This window comes from Salmo trutta, unplaced genomic scaffold, assembly GCF_901001165.1.
Source record: "Salmo trutta unplaced genomic scaffold, fSalTru1.1, whole genome shotgun sequence".
Taxonomy (NCBI): domain Eukaryota; kingdom Metazoa; phylum Chordata; class Actinopteri; order Salmoniformes; family Salmonidae; genus Salmo; species Salmo trutta.
In genome coordinates, this window is record NW_021822727.1 from 215,135 (window position 1) to 235,134 (window position 20,000).

Consider the following 20,000-nt stretch of genomic DNA (forward strand, 5'->3'; position numbering starts at 1 on the left):
TAGGGGTGATGGGGGTAGAGGGTACCTCTAGATAGGGAATAGGGGTGATGGTGTAGAGGGTACCTCTAGATAGGGAATAGGGGTGATGGTGGGTAGAGGGTACCTCTAGATAGGGAATAGGGGTGATGGGGGTAGAGGGTACCTCTAGATAGGGAATAGGGGTGATGGTGTAGAGGGTACCTCTAGATAGGGAATAGGGGTGATGGTGTAGAGGGAACCTCTAGATAGGGAATAGGGGTGATGGGGGGTAGAGGGTACCTCTAGATAGGGAATAGGGGTGATGGGGGTAGAGGGTACCTCTAGATAGGGAATAGGGGGTGATGGGGGGTAGAGGGTACCTCTAGGTAGGGAATAGGGGTGATGGTGTAGAGGGTACCTCTAGGTAGGGAATAGGGGTGATGGGGGGTAGAGGGTACCTCTAGGTAGGGAATAGGGGTGATGGGGTAGAGGGTACCTCTAGATAGGGAATAGGGGTGATGGTGTAGAGGGTACCTCTAGGTAGGGAATAGGGGTGATGGGGGTAGAGGGTACCTCTAGGTAGGGAATAGGGGTGATGGGGTAGAGAGTACCTCTAGGTAGGGAATAGGGGTGATGGGGGTAGAGGGTACCTCTAGATAGGGAATAGGGGTGATGGTGTAGAGGGTACCTCTAGGTAGGGAATAGGGGTGATGGGGTAGAGGGTAGAGGTACCTCTAGATAGGGAACAGGGGTGATGGTGTAGAGGGTACCTCTAGATAGGGAATAGGGGTGATGGGGGTAGAGGGTACCTCTAGGTAGGGAATAGGGGTGATGGGGGGGTAGAGGGTACCTCTAGGTAGGGAATAGGGGTGATGGGGGTAGAGGGTACCTCTAGGTAGGGAATAGGGGTGATGGGGGGGTAGAGGGTACCTCTAGGTAGGGAATAGGGGTGATGGGGGGTAGAGGGTACCTCTAGATAGGGAATAGGGGTGATGGGGGTAGAGGGTACCTCTAGATAGGGAATAGGGGTGATGGTGTAGAGGGTACCTCTAGATAGGGAATAGGGGTGATGGGGGTAGAGGGTACCTCTAGGTAGGGAATAGGGGTGATGGGGGGGTAGAGGGTACCTCTAGGTAGGGAATAGGGGTGATAGGGGGTAGAGGGTACCTCTAGATAGGGAATAGGGGTGATGGTGTAGAGGGTACCTCTAGATAGGGAATAGGGGTGATGGTGTAGAGGGTACCTCTAGATAGGGAATAGGGGTGATGGGGGTAGAGGGTACCTCTAGATAGGGAATAGGGGTGATGGGGGGTAGAGGGTACCTCTAGATAGGGAATAGGGGTGATGGTGTAGAGGGTACCTCTAGATAGGGAATAGGGGTGATGGGGGGGTAGAGGGGTACCTCTCGATAGGGAATAGGGGTGATGGTGTAGAGGGTACCTCTAGGTAGGGAATAGGGGTGATGGTGTAGAGGGTACCTCTAGATAGGGAATAGGGGTGATTGGGGGTAGAAGGTACCTCTAGATAGGGAATAGGGGTGATGGGGGTAGAGGGTACCTCTAGGTAGGGAATAGGGGTGATGGGGGGGTAGAGGGTACCTCTAGGTAGGGAATAGGGGTGATGGTGTAGAGGGAACCTCTAGGTAGGGAATATGGGTGATGGGGGGTAGAGGGTACCTCTAGATAGGGAATAGGGGTGATGGTGTAGAGGGTACCTCTAGGTAGGGAATAGGGGTGATGGGGGGTAGAGGGTACCTCTAGGTAGGGAATAGGGGTGATGGGGGGTAGAGGGTATCTTTAGATAGGGAATAGGGGTGATGGTGTAGAGGGTACCTCTAGATAGGGAATAGGGGTGATGGGGGGGTAGAGGGTACCTCTAGGTAGAGAATAGGGGTGATGGGGGTAGAGGGTACCTCTAGATAGGGAATAGGGGTGATGGTGTAGAGGGTACCTCTAGATAGGGAATAGGGGTGATGGGGGGTAGAGGGTACCTCTAGGTAGGAAATAGGGGTGATGGGGTAGAGGGTACCTCTAGATAGGGAATAGGGGTGATGGTGTAGAAGGTACCTCTAGATAGGGAATAGGGGTGATGGGGGTAGAGGGTACCTCTAGATAGGGAATAGGAGTGATGGGGGGGTAGAGGGTACCTCTAGATAGGGAATAGGGGTGATGGGGGGTAGAGGGTACCTCTAGATAGGGAATAGGGGTGGTGGGGGGTAGAGGGTACCTCTAGATAGGGAATAGGGGTGATGGTGTAGAGGGTACCTCTAGGTAGGGAATAGGGGTGATGGTGTAGAGGGTACCTCTAGATAGGGAATAGGGGTGATGGGGGGTAGAGGGTACCTCTAGGTAGGGAATAGGGGTGATGGGGGGTAGAGGGTACCTCTAGATAGGGAATAGGGGTGATGGGGGTAGAGGGTACCTCTAGGTAGGGAATAGGGGTGAGGGGGGGTAGAATGTACCTCTAGGTAGGGAATAGGGGTGATGGGGTAGAGGGTACCTCTAGATAGGGAATAGGGGTGATGGTGTAGAGGGTACCTCTAGATAGGGAAAGGGGTGATGGGGGTAGAGGGTACCTCTAGATAGGGAATAGGGGTGATGGTGTAGAGGGTACCTCTAGATAGGGAAAAGGGGTGATGGGGGTAGAGGGTACCTCTAGATAGGGAATATGGGTGATGGGGGTAGAGGGTACCTCTAGATAGGGAATAGGAGTGATGGGGGTGTAGAGGGTACCTCTAGAGAGGGAATAGGGGTGATGGGGGTAGAGGGTACCTCTAGGTAGGGAATTGGGGTGATGGGGGGTAGAGGGTACCTCTAGGTAGGGAATAGGGGTGATGGGGGGTAGAGGGTACCTCTAGGTAGGGAATAGGGGTGATGGGGTAGGAAATAGGGGTGATGGGGGGTAGAGGGTACCTCTAGATAGGGAATAGGGGTGATGGTGTAGAGGGTACCTCTAGATAGGGAATAGGGGTGATGGGGTAGAGGGTACCTCTAGATAGGGAATAGGGGTGATGGTGTAGAGGATACCTCTAGGTAGGGAATAGGGGTGATGGTGTAGAGGGTACCTCTAGGTAGGAAATAGGGGTGATGGGGGGTAGAGGGTACCTCTAGATAGGAATAGGGGTGATGGTGTAGAGGGTACCTCTAGATAGGGAATAGGGGTGATGGTGTAGAGGGTACCTCTAGATAGGGAATCGGGGTGATGGTGTAGAGGGAACCTCTAGATAGGGAATAGGGGTGATGTGTAGAGGGTACCTCTAGATAGGGAATAGGGGTGATGGGGGTAGAGGGTACCTCTAGGTAGAGAATAGGGGTGATGGGGGGTAGAGGGTACCTCTAGATAGGGAATAGGGGTGATGGTGTAGAGGGTACCTCTAGATAGGGAATAGGGGTGATGGGGGGTAATAGGGGTGATGGGGTAGAGGGTACCTCTAGATAGGGAATAGGGGTGATGGTGTAGAGGGTACCTCTAGATAGGGAATAGGGGTGATGGGGTAGAGGGTACCTCTAGATAGGGAATAGGAGTGATGGGGGGGTAGAGGGTACCTCTAGATAGGGAATAGGGGTGATGGTGTAGAGTGTACCTCTAGATAGGGAATAGGGGTGATGGGGGGGTAGAGGTTACCTCTAGGTAGGGAATAGGGTGATGGGGGGTAGAGGGTACCTCTAGATAGGGAATAGGGGTGATGGTGTAGAGGGTACCTCTAGATAGGGAATAGGGGTGATGGGGGTAGAGGGTACCTCTAGATAGGGAATAGGGGTGATGGTGTAGAGGGTACCTCTAGATAGGGAATAGGGGTGATGGTGTAGAGGGTACCTCTAGATAGGGAATAGGGGGTGATGGGGGTAGAGGATACCTCTAGGTAGAGAATAGGGGTGATGGGGGGTAGAGGGTACCTCTAGATAGGGAATAGGGGTGATGGTGTAGAGGGTACCTCTAGATAGGGAATAGGGGTGATGGGGGGTAGAGGGTACCTCTAGGTAGGGAATAGGGGTGATGGGGTAGAGGGTACCTCTAGATAGGGAATAGGGGTGATGGTGTAGAGGGTACCTCTAGATAGGGAATAGGGGTGATGGTGTAGAGGGTACCTCTAGATAGGGAATAGGGGTGATGGGGGGGTAGAGGGTACCTCTAGATAGGGAATAGGAGTGATGGGGGTGTAGAGGGTACCTCTAGAGAGGGAATAGGGGTGATGGGGGTAGAGGGTACCTCTAGGTAGAGAATAGGGGTGATGGGGGGTAGAGGGTACCTCTAGATAGGGAATAGGGGTGATGGAGTAGAGGGTACCTCTAGATAGGGAATAGGGGTGATGGTGTAGAGGGTACCTCTAGATAGGGAATAGGGGTGATGGGGTAGAGGGTACCTCTAGATAGGGAATAGGGGGTGATGGTGTAGAGGGTACCCTCTAGGTAGGGAATAGGGGTGATGGTGTAGAGGGTACCTCTAGGTAGGGAATCGGGGTGATGGGGGTAGAGGGTACCTCTAGGTAGAGAATAGGGGTGATGGGGGGTAATAGGGGTGATGGGGTAGAGGGTACCTCTAGATAGGGAATAGGGGTGATGGGGGGGTAGAGGTTACCTCTAGGTAGGGAATAGGGGTGATGGTGTAGAGGGTACCTCTAGATAGGGAATAGGGGGTGATGGTGTAGAGGGTACCTCTAGATAGGGAATAGGGGTGATGGGGGTAGAGGGTACCTCTAGATAGGGAATAGGGGTGATGGTGTAGAGGGTACATCTAGATAGGGAATAGGGGAGATGGTGTAGAGGGTACCTCTAGATAGGGAATAGGGGTGATGGGGGTAGAGGGTACCTCTAGATAGGGAATAGGGGTGATGGGGGGTAGAGGGTACCTCTAGATAGGGAATAGGGGTGATGGTGTAGAGGGTACCTCTAGATAGGGAATAGGAGTGATGGGGGTGTAGAGGGTACCTCTAGAGAGGGAATAGGGGCATGGGGGTAGAGGGTACCTCTAGGTAGGGAATAGGGGTGATGGGGGTAGAGGGTACCTCTAGATAGGGAATAGGGGTGATGGAGTAGAGGGTACCTCTAGATAGGGAATAGGGGTGATGGGGTAGAGGGTATCTCTAGATAGGGAATAGGGGTGATGGTGTAGAGGGTACCTCTAGATAGGGAATAGGGGTGATGGGGGGGGGTAGAGGGTACCTCTAGATAGGGAATAGGGGTGATGGGGGTAGAGGGTACCTCTAGATAGGGAATAGGGGTGATGGTGTAGAGGGTACCTCTAGATAGGGAATAGGGGTGATGGGGGGTAGAGGGTACCTCTAGATAGGGAATCGGGGTGATGGTGTAGAGGGAACCTCTAGATAGGGAATAGGGGTGATGTGTAGAGGGTACCTCTAGATAGGGAATAGGGGTGATGGGGGGTAGAGGGTACCTCTAGGTAGAGAATAGGGGTGATGGGGGGTAGAGGGTACCTCTAGATAGGGAATAGGGGTGATGGTGTAGAGGGTACCTCTAGATAGGGAATAGGGGTGATGGGGGGTAATAGGGGTGATGGGGTAGAGGGTACCTCTAGATAGGGAATAGGGGTGATGGTGTAGAGGGTACCTCTAGATAGGGAATAGGGGTGATGGGGTAGAGGGTACCTCTAGATAGGGAATAGGAGTGATGGGGGGGGTAGAGGGTACCTCTAGATAGGGAATAGGGGTGATGGTGTAAAGTGTACCTCTAGATAGGGAATAGGGGTGATGGGGGGGTAGAGGTTACCTCTAGGTAGGGAATAGGGGTGATGGGGGGGTAGAGGGTACCTCTAGATAGGGAATAGGGGTGATGGTGTAGAGGGTACCTCTAGATAGGGAATAGGGGTGATGGGGGTAGAGGGTACCTCTAGATAGGGAATAGGGGTGATGGTGTAGAGGGTACCTCTAGATAGGGAATAGGGGTGATGGTGTAGAGGGTACCTCTAGATAGGGAATAGGGGTGATGGGGGTAGAGGATACCTCTAGGTAGAGAATAGGGGTGATGGGGGGTAGAGGGTACCTCTAGATAGGGAATAGGGGTGATGGTGTAGAGGGTACCTCTAGATAGGGAATAGGGGTGATGGGGGGTAGAGGGTACCTCTAGGTAGGGAATAGGGGTGATGGGGTAGAGGGTACCTCTAGATAGGGAATAGGGGTGATGGTGTAGAGGGTACCTCTAGATAGGGAATAGGGGTGATGGTGTAGAGGGGTACCTCTAGATAGGGAATAGGGGTGATGGGGGGGTAGAGGGTACCTCTAGATAGGGAATAGGAGTGATGGGGGTGTAGAGGGTACCTCTAGAGAGGGAATAGGGGTGATGGGGGTAGAGGGTACCTCTAGGTAGAGAATAGGGGTGATGGGGGGTAGAGGGTACCTCTAGATAGGGAATAGGGGTGATGGAGTAGAGGGTACCTCTAGATAGGGAATAGGGGTGATGGTGTAGAGGGTACCTCTAGATAGGGAATAGGGGTGATGGGGTAGAGGGTACCTCTAGATAGGGAATAGGGGTGATGGTGTAGAGGGTACCTCTAGGTAGGGAATAGGGGTGATGGTGTAGAGGGTACCTCTAGGTAGGGAATCGGGGTGATGGGGGTAGAGGGTACCTCTAGGTAGAGAATAGGGGTGATGGGGGGTAATTGGGGTGATGGGGTAGAGGGTACCTCTAGATAGGGAATAGGGGTGATGGGGGGGTAGAGGTTACCTCTAGGTAGGGAATAGGGGTGATGGTGTAGAGGGTACCTCTAGATAGGGAATAGGGGTGATGGTGTAGAGGGTACCTCTAGATAGGGAATAGGGGTGATGGGGGTAGAGGGTACCTCTAGATAGGGAATAGGGGTGATGGTGTAGAGGGTACCTCTAGATAGGGAATAGGGGAGATGGTGTAGAGGGTACCTCTTAGAATGGGAATAGGGGTGATGGGGGGTAGAGGGTACCTCTAGATAGGGAATAGGGGGTGAGGTAGGGGTGTAAGGGTACTCTAGATAGGGAATAGGGGTGATGGTGTAGAGGGTCCTCTAGATAGGGAATAGGAGTTGATGGTGGTGTAGAGGGGTACCTCTAGAGAGGGAATAGGGGCAATGGGGGTAGAGGGTACCTCTAGGTAGGGAATAGGGGTGATGGGGGTAGAGGGTACCTCTAGATAGGGAATAGGGTGATGGAGTAGAGGGTACCTCTAGATAGGGAATAGGGGTGATGGGGTAGAGGGTATCTCTAGATAGGGAATAGGGGTGATGGTGTAGAGGGTACCTCTAGATAGGGAATAGGGGTGATGGGGGGGTAGAGGGTACCTCTAATAGGGAATAGGGGTGATGGGGTAGAGGGGTACCTCTAGATAGGGAATAGGGGTGATGGTGTAGAGGGTACCTCTAGATAGGGAATAGGGGTGATGGGGGGTAGAGGGTACCTCTAGGTAGGGAATAGGGGTGATGGTGTAGAGGGTACCTCTAGATAGGGAATAGGGGTGATGGGGGGGTAGAGGGTACCTCTAGATAGGGAATAGGGGTGATGGGGTAGAGGGTACCTCTAGATAGGGAATAGGGGTGATGGTGTAGAGGGTACCTCTAGATAGGGAATAGGGGTGATGGGGGTAGAGGGTACCTCTAGATAGGGAATAGGGGTGATGGTGTAGAGGGTACCTCTAGAGTAGGGAATAGGGGTGATGGGGGGGTAGAGGGTACCTCTAGATAGGGAATAGAGGTGATGGGTGTAGAGGTACCTCTAGATAGGGAATCGGGGTGATGGGGGTAGAGGGTACCTCTAGGTAGAGAATAGGGGTGATGGGGGGTAATAGGGGTGATGGGGTAGAGGGTACCTCTAGATAGGGAATAGGGGTGATGGTGTAGAGGGTACCTCTAGATAGGGAATAGGGGTGATGGTGTAGAGGGTACCTCTAGATAGGGAATAGGGGTGATGGTGTAGAGGGTACCTCTAGATAGGGAATAGGGGTGATGGTGTAGAGGTACCTCTAGATAGGGAATAGGGGTGACGGGGTAGAGGGTACCTCTAGATAGGGAATAGGAGTGATGGGGGGGTAGAGGGTACCTCTAGATAGGGAATAGGGGTGATGGTGTAGAGGTGTACCTCTAGATAGGAATAGGGGTGATGGGGGGGTAGAGGTTACCTCTAGGTAGGGAATAGGGGTGATGGGGGGTAGAGGGTACCTCTAGATAGGGAATAGGGGTGATGGGGGGGTAGAGGTTACCTCTAGATAGGGAATAGGGGTGATGGGGGGTAGAGGGGTACCTCTAGATAGGGAATAGGGGTGATGGTGTAGAGGGTACCTCTAGATAGGGAATAGGGGTGATGGTGTAGAGGGTACCTCTAGGTAGGGAATAGGGGTGATGGGGGGTAGAGGGTACCTCTAGATAGGGAATAGGGGTGATGGTGTAGAGGATACCTCTAGGTAGGGAATATGGGTGATGGGGGGTAGAGGGTACCTCTAGATAGAGAATAGGGGTGATGGGGGGTAGAGGGTACCTCTAGATAGGGAATAGGGGTGATGGGGAGTAGAGGGTACCTCTAGGTAGAGAATAGGGGTGATGGGGGGTAGAGGGTACCTCTAGATAGAGAATAGGGGTGATGGTGTAGAGGGTACCTCTAGATAGGGAATAGGGGTGATGGGGTAGAGGGTACCTCTAGGTAGGGAATAGGGGTGATGGTGTAGAGGGTACCTCTAGATAGGGAATAGGGGTGATGGGGTAGAGGGTACCTCTAGATAGGGAATCGGGGTGAAGGTGTAGAGGGAACCTCTAGATAGGGAATAGGGGTGATGTGTAGAGGGTACCTCTAGATAGGGAATAGGGGTGATGGGGGTAGAGGGTACCTCTAGGTAGAGAATAGGGGTGATGGGGGGTAGAGGGTACCTCTAGATAGGGAATAGGGGTGATGGTGTAGAGGGTACCTCTAGATAGGGAATAGGGGTGATGGGGGGTAATAGGGGTGATGGGGTAGAGGGTACCTCTAGATAGGGAATAGGGGTGATGGTGTAGAGGGTACCTCTAGATAGGGAATAGGGGTGATGGGGTAGAGCAGGGGTGTCAAACTCATTTTAGCTCAGGGGCCACATGGAGGAAAATCTATTCCCAAGTGGGCCGGACCGGTAAAATCATGGTATATATAACTTAAAAACAACAACTTCAGATTGTTTTCTTTGTTTTAATACGATCAACATAAAACATAAAGCTGGAGCCTGAGGACAGTGTGTCCACAATAGTACAAGCACAACATCACTATTAATCATAAAACACCTCAAGTTTATTTGAAAATTCTAAAGAAAAGAACACACAAACACACAATGCCTCAGTGATTCACAGAAGTATATCACAGATCACAGAACTATATCAGGGTGTCTCATGCAGCACTTTAAGTGGGGTTGCATAGTTTATTTGACTCCTGATACCTGGCATCTTTTAGCTTTCACCAGCGCATCAATATCAGGCGTCACATCCTGAGTGGCAGCCAACTTCAGGATGTGATTCAAGTGCTTGTGCGTGAGCCTTGAGCGCAGCTTTGTTTTATTTATGCTCATTACAGAGAAAACTTGCTCACAAAGATATGTGGTTCCAAACATGCACAAGAGTTTTGCAGCGAGGGCTGTCAAGTTGGGGTAACCTGGCAAGAGATTCTGATAAAATGTGTCCAAGCCAGCTGCGGCAAATTTGCCCTTCATATCCGAGTCACACTGCAAGTCTATTATTTCAATCTGACGGGCAGATCAGAGGGATTCACGGTGAATGGCGAGCAAAAAACGTTGAAGTCTTTCTCCAGTTCACCAAAAATCTGAAAGCGTTGCTCAAACTCCCGTAACAGTGCCGTTATTTTATCTTTGAACCGCTTCATGTCTGCCACATGTTGGGTCGCGCACACATTTTTCAGACAGGGGAAGTGAGCTGCATCACCACCGGCGAGTTGCGTCTCCCACAATGACAGCTTCAACTTGAAAGAACGTATGCTGTCATAATACTGCGTGACGACTTTGTTGCGCCCTTGCAGCTGTTTGTTCAAGTTATTCAGGTGCTCTGTAACATCCACCATAAATGCAAGGTCCTGCATCCATTCTGCGGAATGAAATTCTAACACTGGTTTGCCCTTTTCTTCCATGAACTGTTCAATTTCTTCTCGTAAATCAAAGAAACGCCTAAGCACAGCACCTTGGCTTAACCATCTTACCTCAGTGTGGTATGGCAGGCCATAGATGTGGTCTTTCTCTCTGAGAAGGCTGTCAAACTGACGGTGATTCAGGCTTCTGGATCGGATGAAATTAACAGTTTGGATGACCACCTTCATGACGTTATCCATCTTTAATGACTTGCAACACAAAGCCTCCTGGTGCAAAATACAGTGAAAAGTCCAAAAATCACGTCCTCCATTTGCAGATTGCACTTTCTCTCTGAACTTTGTCACAACGCCTGCTTTTTCCCCGATCATTGAGGGCGCACCATCTGTAGCCAGGCTGACAGCGCGGGACCAGTCCACTCCGACCCTGTCCAGCGCGCCGACGAGTGCGGTGAAAATATCAGCTGCTGTCGTTGTATCTGTCATCGGCACCAACTCCACGAACTCCTCGGTGACGGTCAATGTGTCATCAACTCCGCGGATGAAAATGGCCAGTTGTGCAACATCTGTAATGTCCGTGCTTTCATCAATTGCAACTGAAAACCCAATAAATGACTTTACTTTTTGCTTCAACTGGCTGTCCAAATCCACTGAAAGATCGGAAATCCTGTCTGCAACTGTGTTTCTTGTCAGGCTGATATTTGCAAAAGCCTGGCGCTTTTCAGGGCACACAATCTCCGCTGCCTTCATCATGCATGTTTTTACAAATTCACCCTCACTAAATGGTTTTGAAGCCACTGCGATTTCATTAGCAATGAGGTAGCTAGCTTTCACTGCAGCGTCACTGATGTCTCGGCTGTGAGTAAACACAGACTGCTGTTTCTTCAGACCCGCCAACAGTTCATTCACCTTCTCTCTTCTCTGCTGTCCTTGAAAGTTGTCATATTTGTCGGCATGAAGACTCACATAGTGGCGACGGAGGTTATACTCTTTCAGCACTGCAACATGCTGTGAACACACCAAACATACAGCTTTCCCATTCAATTCCGTGAATAAATAGGAGGATGAACATTTTTCTTGGAACACTCTGCACTCTTCGTCCACTTTTCTCTTTTTTGACAGAGACATTATTGGGGCAATGATGGTGCCAAAGCACAAAATGTTAAAAGTAGAAGCCGTAATAAATATCGCGGGCAAAACGAAGTAGCTCATCTGGACTGGCTGCACTTGCTTGACCTACTTGCTCTGCTCCGTTATAAACGGTTTGCTTGCTTAACACAATTGCTATTGCGCCATCCAGTGGACGCAATTGGAACAGCAGTTTTTTTTATTGAAAAATTGCAGCTAATTTTTATACTTTACAAAATCATCTCGCGGGCCGGATTAAACCCCTTTGCGGGCCTGATCCGGCCCGCGGGCCGGACGTTTGACACCCCTGGGGTAGAGGGTACCTCTAGATAGGGAATAGGAGTGATGGGGGGGTAGAGGTTACCTCTAGGTAGGGAATAGGGGTGATGGGGGGTAGAGGGTACCTCTAGATAGGGAATAGGGGTGATGGTGTAGAGGGTACCTCTAGATAGGGAATAGGGGTGATGGGGGTAGAGGGTACCTCTAGATAGGGAATAGGGGTGATGGTGTAGAGGGTACCTCTAGATAGGGAATAGGGGTGATGGTGTAGAGGGTACCTCTAGATAGGGAATAGGGGTGATGGGGGGTAGAGGGTACCTCTAGGTAGAGAATAGGGGTGATGGGGGGTAGAGGGTACCTCTAGATAGGGAATAGGGGTGATGGTGTAGAGGGTACCTCTAGATAGGGAATAGGGGTGATGGGGGGTAGAGGGTACCTCTAGGTAGGGAATAGGGGTGATGGGGTAGAGGGTACCTCTAGATAGGGAATAGGGGTGATGGTGTAGAGGGTACCTCTAGATAGGGAATAGGGGTGATGGTGTAGAGGGTACCTCTAGATAGGGAATAGGGGTGATGGGGGGGTAGAGGGTACCTCTAGATAGGGAATAGGAGTGATGGGGGTGTAGAGGGTACCTCTAGAGAGGGAATAGGGGGTGATGTGGGTAGAGGGTACCTCTAGGTAGAGAATAGGGGTGATGGGGGGTAGAGGGTACCTCTAGATAGGGAATAGGGGTGATGGAGTAGAGGGTACCTCTAGATAGGGAATAGGGGTGATGGGGGGGGTAGAGGTTACCTCTAGATAGGGAATAGGAGTGATGGGGGTGTAGAGGGTACCTCTAGAGAGGGAATAGGGGTGATGGGGTAGAGGGTACCTCTAGGTAGAGAATAGGGGTGATGGGGGGTAGAGGGTACCTCTAGATAGGGAATAGGGGTGATGGAGTAGAGGGTACCTCTAGATAGGGAATAGGGGTGATGGGGTAGAGGGTACCTCTAGATAGGGAATAGGGGTGATGGTGTAGAGGGTACCTCTAGGTAGGGAATAGGGGTGATGGTGTAGAGGGTACCTCTAGGTAGGGAATCGGGGTGATGGGGGTAGAGGGTACCTCTAGGTAGAGAATAGGGGTGATGGGGGGTAATAGGGGTGATGGGGTAGAGGGTACCTCTAGATAGGGAATAGGGGTGATGGGGGGGTAGAGGTTACCTCTAGGTAGGGAATAGGGGTGATGGTGTAGAGGGTACCTCTAGATAGGGAATAGGGGTGATGGTGTAGAGGGTACCTCTAGATAGGGAATAGGGGTGATGGGGGTAGAGGGTACCTCTAGATAGGGAATAGGGGTGATGGTGTAGAGGGTACCTCTAGATAGGGAATAGGGGAGATGGTGTAGAGGGTACCTCTAGATAGGGAATAGGGGTGATGGGGGGTAGAGGGTACCTCTAGATAGGGAATAGGGGTGATGGGGGGTAGAGGGTACCTCTAGATAGGGAATAGGGGTGATGGTGTAGAGGGTACCTCTAGATAGGGAATAGGAGTGATGGGGGTGTAGAGGGTACCTCTAGAGAGGGAATAGGGGTGATGGGGGTAGAGGGTACCTCTAGGTAGGGAATAGGGGTGATGGGGTTAGAGGGTACCTCTAGATAGGGAATAGGGGTGATGGAGTAGAGGGTACCTCTAGATAGGGAATAGGGGTGATGGGGTAGAGGGTATCTCTAGATAGGGAATAGGGGTGATGGTGTAGAGGGTACCTCTAGATAGGGAATAGGGGTGATGGGGGGGTAGAGGGTACCTCTAGATAGGGAATAGGGGTGATGGGGTAGAGGGTACCTCTAGATAGGGAATAGGGCTGATGTGTAGAGGGTACCTCTAGATAGGGAATAGGGGTGATGGGGGTAGAGGGTACCTCTAGGTAGGGAATAGGGGGTGATGGTGTAGAGGGTACCTCTAGATAGGGAATAGGGGTGATGGGGGGGTAGAGGGTACCTCTAGATAGGGAATAGGGGTGATGGGATAGAGGGTACCTCTAGATAGGGAATAGGGGTGATGGTGTAGAGGGTACCTCTAGATAGGGAATAGGGGTGATGGGGGTAGAGGGTACCTCTAGATAGGGAATAGGGGTGATGGTGTAGAGGGTACCTCTAGATAGGGAATAGGGGTGATGGGGGGTAGAGGGTACCTCTAGATAGGGAATAGAGGTGATGGTGTAGAGGGTACCTCTAGATAGGGAATCGGGGTGATGGGGGTAGAGGGTACCTCTAGGTAGAGAATAGGGGTGATGGGGGGTAATAGGGGTGATGGGGTAGAGGGTACCTCTAGATAGGGAATAGGGGTGATGGTGTAGAGGGTACCTCTAGATAGGGAATAGGGGTGATGATGTAGAGGGTACCTCTAGATAGGGAATAGGGGTGATGGTGTAGAGGGTACCTCTAGATAGGGAATAGGGGTGATGGTGTAGAGGGTACCTCTAGATAGGGAATAGGGGTGATGGGGTAGAGGGTACCTCTAGATAGGGAATAGGAGTGATGGGGGGGGTAGAGGGTACCTCTAGATAGGGAATAGGGGTGATGGTGTAGAGTGTACCTCTAGATAAGGAATAGGGGTGATGGGGGGGTAGAGGTTACCTCTAGGTAGGGAATAGGGGTGATGGGGGGTAGAGGGTACCTCTAGATAGGGAATAGGGGTGATGGGGGGGTAGAGGTTACCTCTAGATAGGGAATAGGGGTGATGGGGGGTAGAGGGCACCTCTAGATAGGGAATAGGGGTGATGGTGTAGAGGGTACCTCTAGATAGGGAATAGGGGTGATGGTGTAGAGGGTACCTCTAGGTAGGGAATAGGGGTGATGGGGGGTAGAGGGTACCTCTAGATAGGGAATAGGCGTGATGGGGGGTAGAGGGTACCTCTAGATAGGGAATAGGTGTGATGGTGTAGAGGGTACCTCTAGGTAGGGAATATGGGTGATGGGGGGTAGAGGGTACCTCTAGATAGGGAATAGGGGTGATGGTGTAGAGGGTACCTCTAGGTAGGGAATAGGGGTGATGGGGGGTAGAGGTTACCTCTAGGTAGGGAATAGGGGTGATGGTGTAGAGGGTACCTCTAGGTAGGGAATAGGGGTGATGGGGTAGAGGGTACCTCTAGATAGGGAATAGGGGTGATGGTGTAGAGGGTACCTCTAGATAGGGAATAGGGGTGATGGTGGGTAGAGGGTACCTCTAGGTAGGGAATAGGGGTGATGGGGGTAGAGGGTACCTCCAGGTAGGGAATAGGGGTGATGGGGGGTAGAGGGTACCTCTAGATAGGGAATAGGGGTGATGGTGTAGAGGATACCTCTAGGTAGGGAATATGGGTGATGGGGGTAGAGGGTACCTCGAGATAGAGAATAGGGGTGATGGGGGGTAGAGGTTACCTCTAGATAGGGAATAGGGGTGATGGGGAGTAGAGGGTACCTCTAGGTAGAGAATAGGGGTGATGGGGGGTAGAGGGTACCTCTAGATAGAGAATAGGGGTGATGGTGTAGAGGGTACCTCTAGATAGGGAATAGGGGTGATGGGGTAGAGGGTACCTCTAGGTAGGGAATAGGGGTGATGGTGTAGAGGGTACCTCTAGATAGGGAATAGGGGTGATGGGGTAGAGGGTACCTCTAGATAGGGAATAGGGGTGATGGTGTAGAGGGTACCTCTAGATAGGGAATAGGGGTGATGGTGTAGAGGGTACCTCTAGATAGGGAATAGGGGTGATGGGGGGTAGAATGTACCTCTAGGTAGGGAATAGGGGTGATGGGGTAGAGGGTACCTCTAGGTAGGGAATATGGGTGATGGGGGTAGAGGGTACCTCTAGGTAGGGAATAGGGGTTATGGTGTAGAGGGTACCTCTAGATAGGGAATATGGGTGATGGGGGTAGAGGGTACCTCTAGATAGGGAATAGGGGTGATGTGTAGAGGGTACCTCTAGGTAAGGAATAGGGGTGATGGGGTAGAGGGTACCTCTAGGTAGGGAATAGGGGTGATGGGGGGTAGAGGGTACCTCTAGGTAGGGTATAGGGGTGATGGTGTAGAGGGTACCTCTAGATAGGGAATAGGGGTGATGGGGGTAGAGGGTACCTCTAGATAGGGAATAGGGGTGATGGGGGTAGAGGGTACCTCTAGATAGGGAATAGGGGTGATGGGGGTAGAGGGTACCTCTAGATAGGGAATAGGGGTGATGGGGGTAGAGGGTACCTCTAGGTAGGGAATAGGGGTGATGGTGTAGAGGGTACCTCTAGATAGGGAATAGGGGTGATGGGGGTAGAGGGTACCTCTAGGTAGGGAATAGGGGTGATGGGGTAGAGGGTACCTCTAGATAGGGAATAGGGGTGATGGGGGTAGAGGTACCTCTAGATAGGGAATAGGGGTGATTGGGGGTAGAGGGTACCTCTAGGTAGGGAATAGGGGTGATGGGGTAGAGGGTACCTCTAGATAGGGAATAGGGGTGATGGGGTAGAGGGTACCTCTAGATAGGGGTGATGGGGTAGAGGGTACCTCTAGGTAGGGAATAGGGGTGATGGGGGGTAGAGGGTACCTCTAGATAGGGGTGATGGGGTAGAGGGTACCTCTAGATAGGGAATAGGGGTGATGGTGTAGAGGGTACCTCTAGATAGGGAATAGGGGTGATGGGGGGTAGAGGGTAGTCTTTCAGCAGCCGTTCCTCATCTAGGAACTTCCCAGCTCGTCCGTTGAAGGCCGGTTGGAACAGGCCGTAGTTCAGAACATCAGTCAAGCTCTGTGTTAGAGTCACTAACACACGCTGCTTACTGCTCCACACCGCTGCCTCGGGGTCCAACCGCAGGCACTTCTACACACACAAATAAAATGCTATTTTCCACATGCGCCCAATACAACAGGTGTAGTAGACCTTACAGTGAAACGCTGAATACAACAGGTGTAGTAGACCTTACAGTGAAATGCTGAATACAACAGGTGTAGTAGACCTTACAATGAAATGCTGAATACAACAGGTGTAGACCTTACAGTGAAATTCTTACTTACAAGCCCTTAACCAACCATGCAGTTTTAAGAAAATTAAGTGTTAAGTAGAAAATAGATAAGTAAAAATAAAAAAAAACAGTCAGGATGCTCTCAATGGTGCAGCTGTAGAACCTTTTGAGGATCTGAGGACCCATGCCAAATCTTTTCAGTTTCCTGAGGGGGAATAGGCTTTGTCGTGCCCTCTTCACGACTGTCTTGGTGTGTTTGGACCATGATAGTTTGTTGTTGATGTGGACGCCAAGGAATTTGAAGCTCTCAACCTACTCCACTACAGCCCTGTCGATGAGAATGGGGACGTGCTCGGTGCTCCTTTTCCTGTAGTCCACAATCATCTCCTTAGTCTTGGTTACGTTGAGGGAGAGGTTGTTGTCCTGGCAACACATGGCCAGGTCTCTGACCTCCTCCCTATAGGCTGTCTCATAGTTATCGGTGATCTGGCCTACCCGTTATGTCATCAGCAAACTTAATGGTGGTGTTGGAGTCGTACCTGGCCATGCAGTCATGAGTGTAAAGGAGGGGACTGAACACGCACCCCTGAGGGGCCCCCGTTTGAGGATCAGCATGGCGGATATGTTATTACCTACCCTTACCACCTGGGGGCGGCCCGTCAGGAAGTCCAGGATCCAGTTGCAGAGGGAGGTGTTTAGTCCCAGGGTCCTTAGCTTAATGATGAGCTTTGAGGGCACTACGGTATTGAACACTGAGCTGTAGTCAATGAATATCATTCTAACATAGGTGTTCCTTTTGTCCAGGTGGGAAAGAGCAGTGTGGAGTGCAATAAAGATTGCATCATGTGTGGATCTGTATGGGTGTTATGCAAGTTGGAGTGGGTCTAGGGTTTCTGGGATAATGGTGCTGATGTGAGCCATGACCAGCCTTTCAAAGCACTTCATGGCTACAGACGTGAGTGCTACAGGTCGGTAGTCATTCAGGCAGGTTACCTTAGTGTTCATGGGCACAGGGACTATGGTGGTCAGCTTGAAACATGTTGGTATTACAGACTTGGTCAAGGAGAGGTTGAAAATGTCAGTGAAGACACTTGCCAGTTGGTCAGTGCATGCTCGAAGCTCACGTCCTGGTAATCCGTCTGGCCCTGCGTCTTTGTGAATGTTGACCTGTTTAAAGGTCTTACTCACATAGGCCAAGGAGAGCATGATCAATCAGTCATCCAGTACAGCTGATGCTCTCATGCATGCTTCAGTGTTGCTTGCCTCAAAGTGAGCATAGAAGTAATTTAGCTCGTCTGGTAGGCTCATTTCACTGGGCAGCTTGCGGCTGTGCTTCCCTTTGTAGTCTGTAATAGTTTGCAAGCCCTGCCACATCCGACTAGCATCGGAGCTGGTGTAGTACGATTCAATCTTAGTCCTGTATTGATGCTTTTCCTGTTTGATGGTTCGTCTGAGGGCATAGCAGGATTTCTTATAAGCGTCCGGGTTAGAGTCCCGCTCCTTGAAAGTGGCAGCTCTAGCCTTTAGCTCAGTGCAGATGTTGCCTGTAATCCTTGGCTTCTGGTTGGGGTATGTACGTACGGTCACTGTGGGGGCGATGTCATCGATGCACTTATTGATGAAGCTTGTGACTGATTTTATTTGATTTGATTTTATTTTATTTGGATCTCTTTTAGTCCCCATTTGGACTAATCTTCCAAGAGTCCTTAAATATTAAAATACAATTTATATACGAACACATTTTCACATATAACACACTATTACAAACATACATAATATACTAACGTAATAAACCAATAAATAATCAATCTAAAAAATATGGATTCTTCATCTACTGTAATCCCACAACATTTCTGTGTATTATATTTAAATTGTTTTAAAATAAATGTTTAAATGTATATATTGAAAGGTTTCTGGTTTGCTCAGTTAATTTATTCCATTTCTTTATTGCTCTAAATTGAAATGTTCTTTTGCCTATTTCTCTTTTCTGTCTGGATAACGCATAGATGGTGGACAATCTATTCCTAGTATTTACGGAATGTCTGTCTCTTACCAACTGATTGCCGTTGATGTGGTGTACTCCGCAATCGGAAGAATCCCTGAAAATATTCCAGTCTGTGCAGCAAAACAGTCCTGTAGTTTAGCATCTGCGTCATCTGACCACTTCTTACTGACTGAGTAACTGGTGCTTCCTGCTTTAATATTTACTTGTAAGCAGGAATCAGGAGGATAGAATTATGGTAAGATTTGCCAAATGGTGGGCGAGGGAGAGCTTTGTACGCATCTCTGTGTGTAGAGTAAAGGTGGTCTAGAGTTTTTCTTCCTCTGGTTGCACTTTTAACATGTTAGTAGAAATGAGGTAAAACTGATTTAAGTTTCTTTGCATTAAAGTCCACGGCCACTAGGAGCGCCACCTCTGGATGAGTATTTTCCTGTTTGCTTATGGCGGAATACAGCTCATTGTTTGCGGTCTTAATGGCAGCATCAGTTTGTGGTGGTAGACAGCTATGAAAAATATAGATTAAAACTCTCTTGGTAAATAGTGTGGTCTACAGCTTATCATGAGATACTCTACCTCAGGCGAGCAAAACCTTGAGACTTCCTTAATATTCGATTTTGTACACCAGCTGTTGTTTACAAATATACACAGACCGTCAACCCTTGTCTTACCAGAGGCAGCTGTTCTATCTTGCCGATGCAGCGTACACCCAGCTGTATGTTATCCATGTCAGCCACGACTCGGTGAAACATAAGATATTACAGTTAATGTACAGTTGGTAGGATATTTGTGATCGTAGCTCATCTATTTTGTTATCCAGTGATTGTACGTTGGCTATGTCACGTCTGCTCGCCCTCTCTGGCGCTCAAGGTTGCCAGGCTGCTTATCATTACTCACACCTGCCACCATGCCTCCGCCGGCCCGTCGGGCTTGCCCAGGTGGGACGCCGGGTGGCGCCCCTAGAAGGGAGGTACTGTCACGTCTGCTCCCGTTCGCCCTCTCTGGCGCTCGAGGTCGCCAGGCTGCTTATCATTACTCACACCTGCCACCATCGTTACACGCATCAACGCTTCATCGGACTCACCTGGACTCCATCACGTTATTAATTACCTCCCCTATATCTGTCACTTCCTCAGTTTCTTTCCCGAGTCAGCATTAATGTCATTTTGCTCTCCGTTCAGACGCTGTCCGTATTTTGTTTCAAGTCCGTTATTTATTAAATGTTCACTCCCTGTACTTGCTTCTCATCTGCCAGCGTCTGTCCTTACAGAATGCTGACACCAATATTGGAAGCATCAGGAAGTTTTTTTGTTTTGTGTTTAGGTGGGTGACGTCGGGTCCAGGTGCAGCTGCCGAAGAAACCGGGGATGCCTTAGCTGGCTTGAGAGGTTTTCTTGCCTCGGTTAACTCGGCAGGCTGCCATCCCACGTCACGCCTCGGCCGGCCCGTCGGGCTCCCACCACGCCTCGGCCGGCTCGTCGGGCTCCCACCACGCTTCCGCCGGCCCGTCGGGCTCCCACCACGCCTCGGCCGGCCTGTCGGGCTCCCACCACGCCTCCGCTGGCTCGTCGGGCTCCCACCACGCCTCGGCCGGCTCGTCGGGCTCCCACCACGCCTCGACCGGCTCGTCGGGCTCGCC

General features: G+C 50.7%; 1 protein-coding gene across 1 annotated transcript in view; it reads right to left on the reverse strand.

Annotated features, from left to right (window-relative positions):
* LOC115184034 (SH3 and multiple ankyrin repeat domains protein 3-like) overlaps positions 1-20,000 on the reverse strand; it is a 72,844-nt gene that overhangs the window by 45,915 nt on the left and 6,929 nt on the right. Inside the window, 1 exon segment of the mRNA XM_029745030.1 lies at positions 16,017-16,220. Within this exon segment, the coding sequence (XP_029600890.1) occupies positions 16,017-16,220 (204 nt within the window).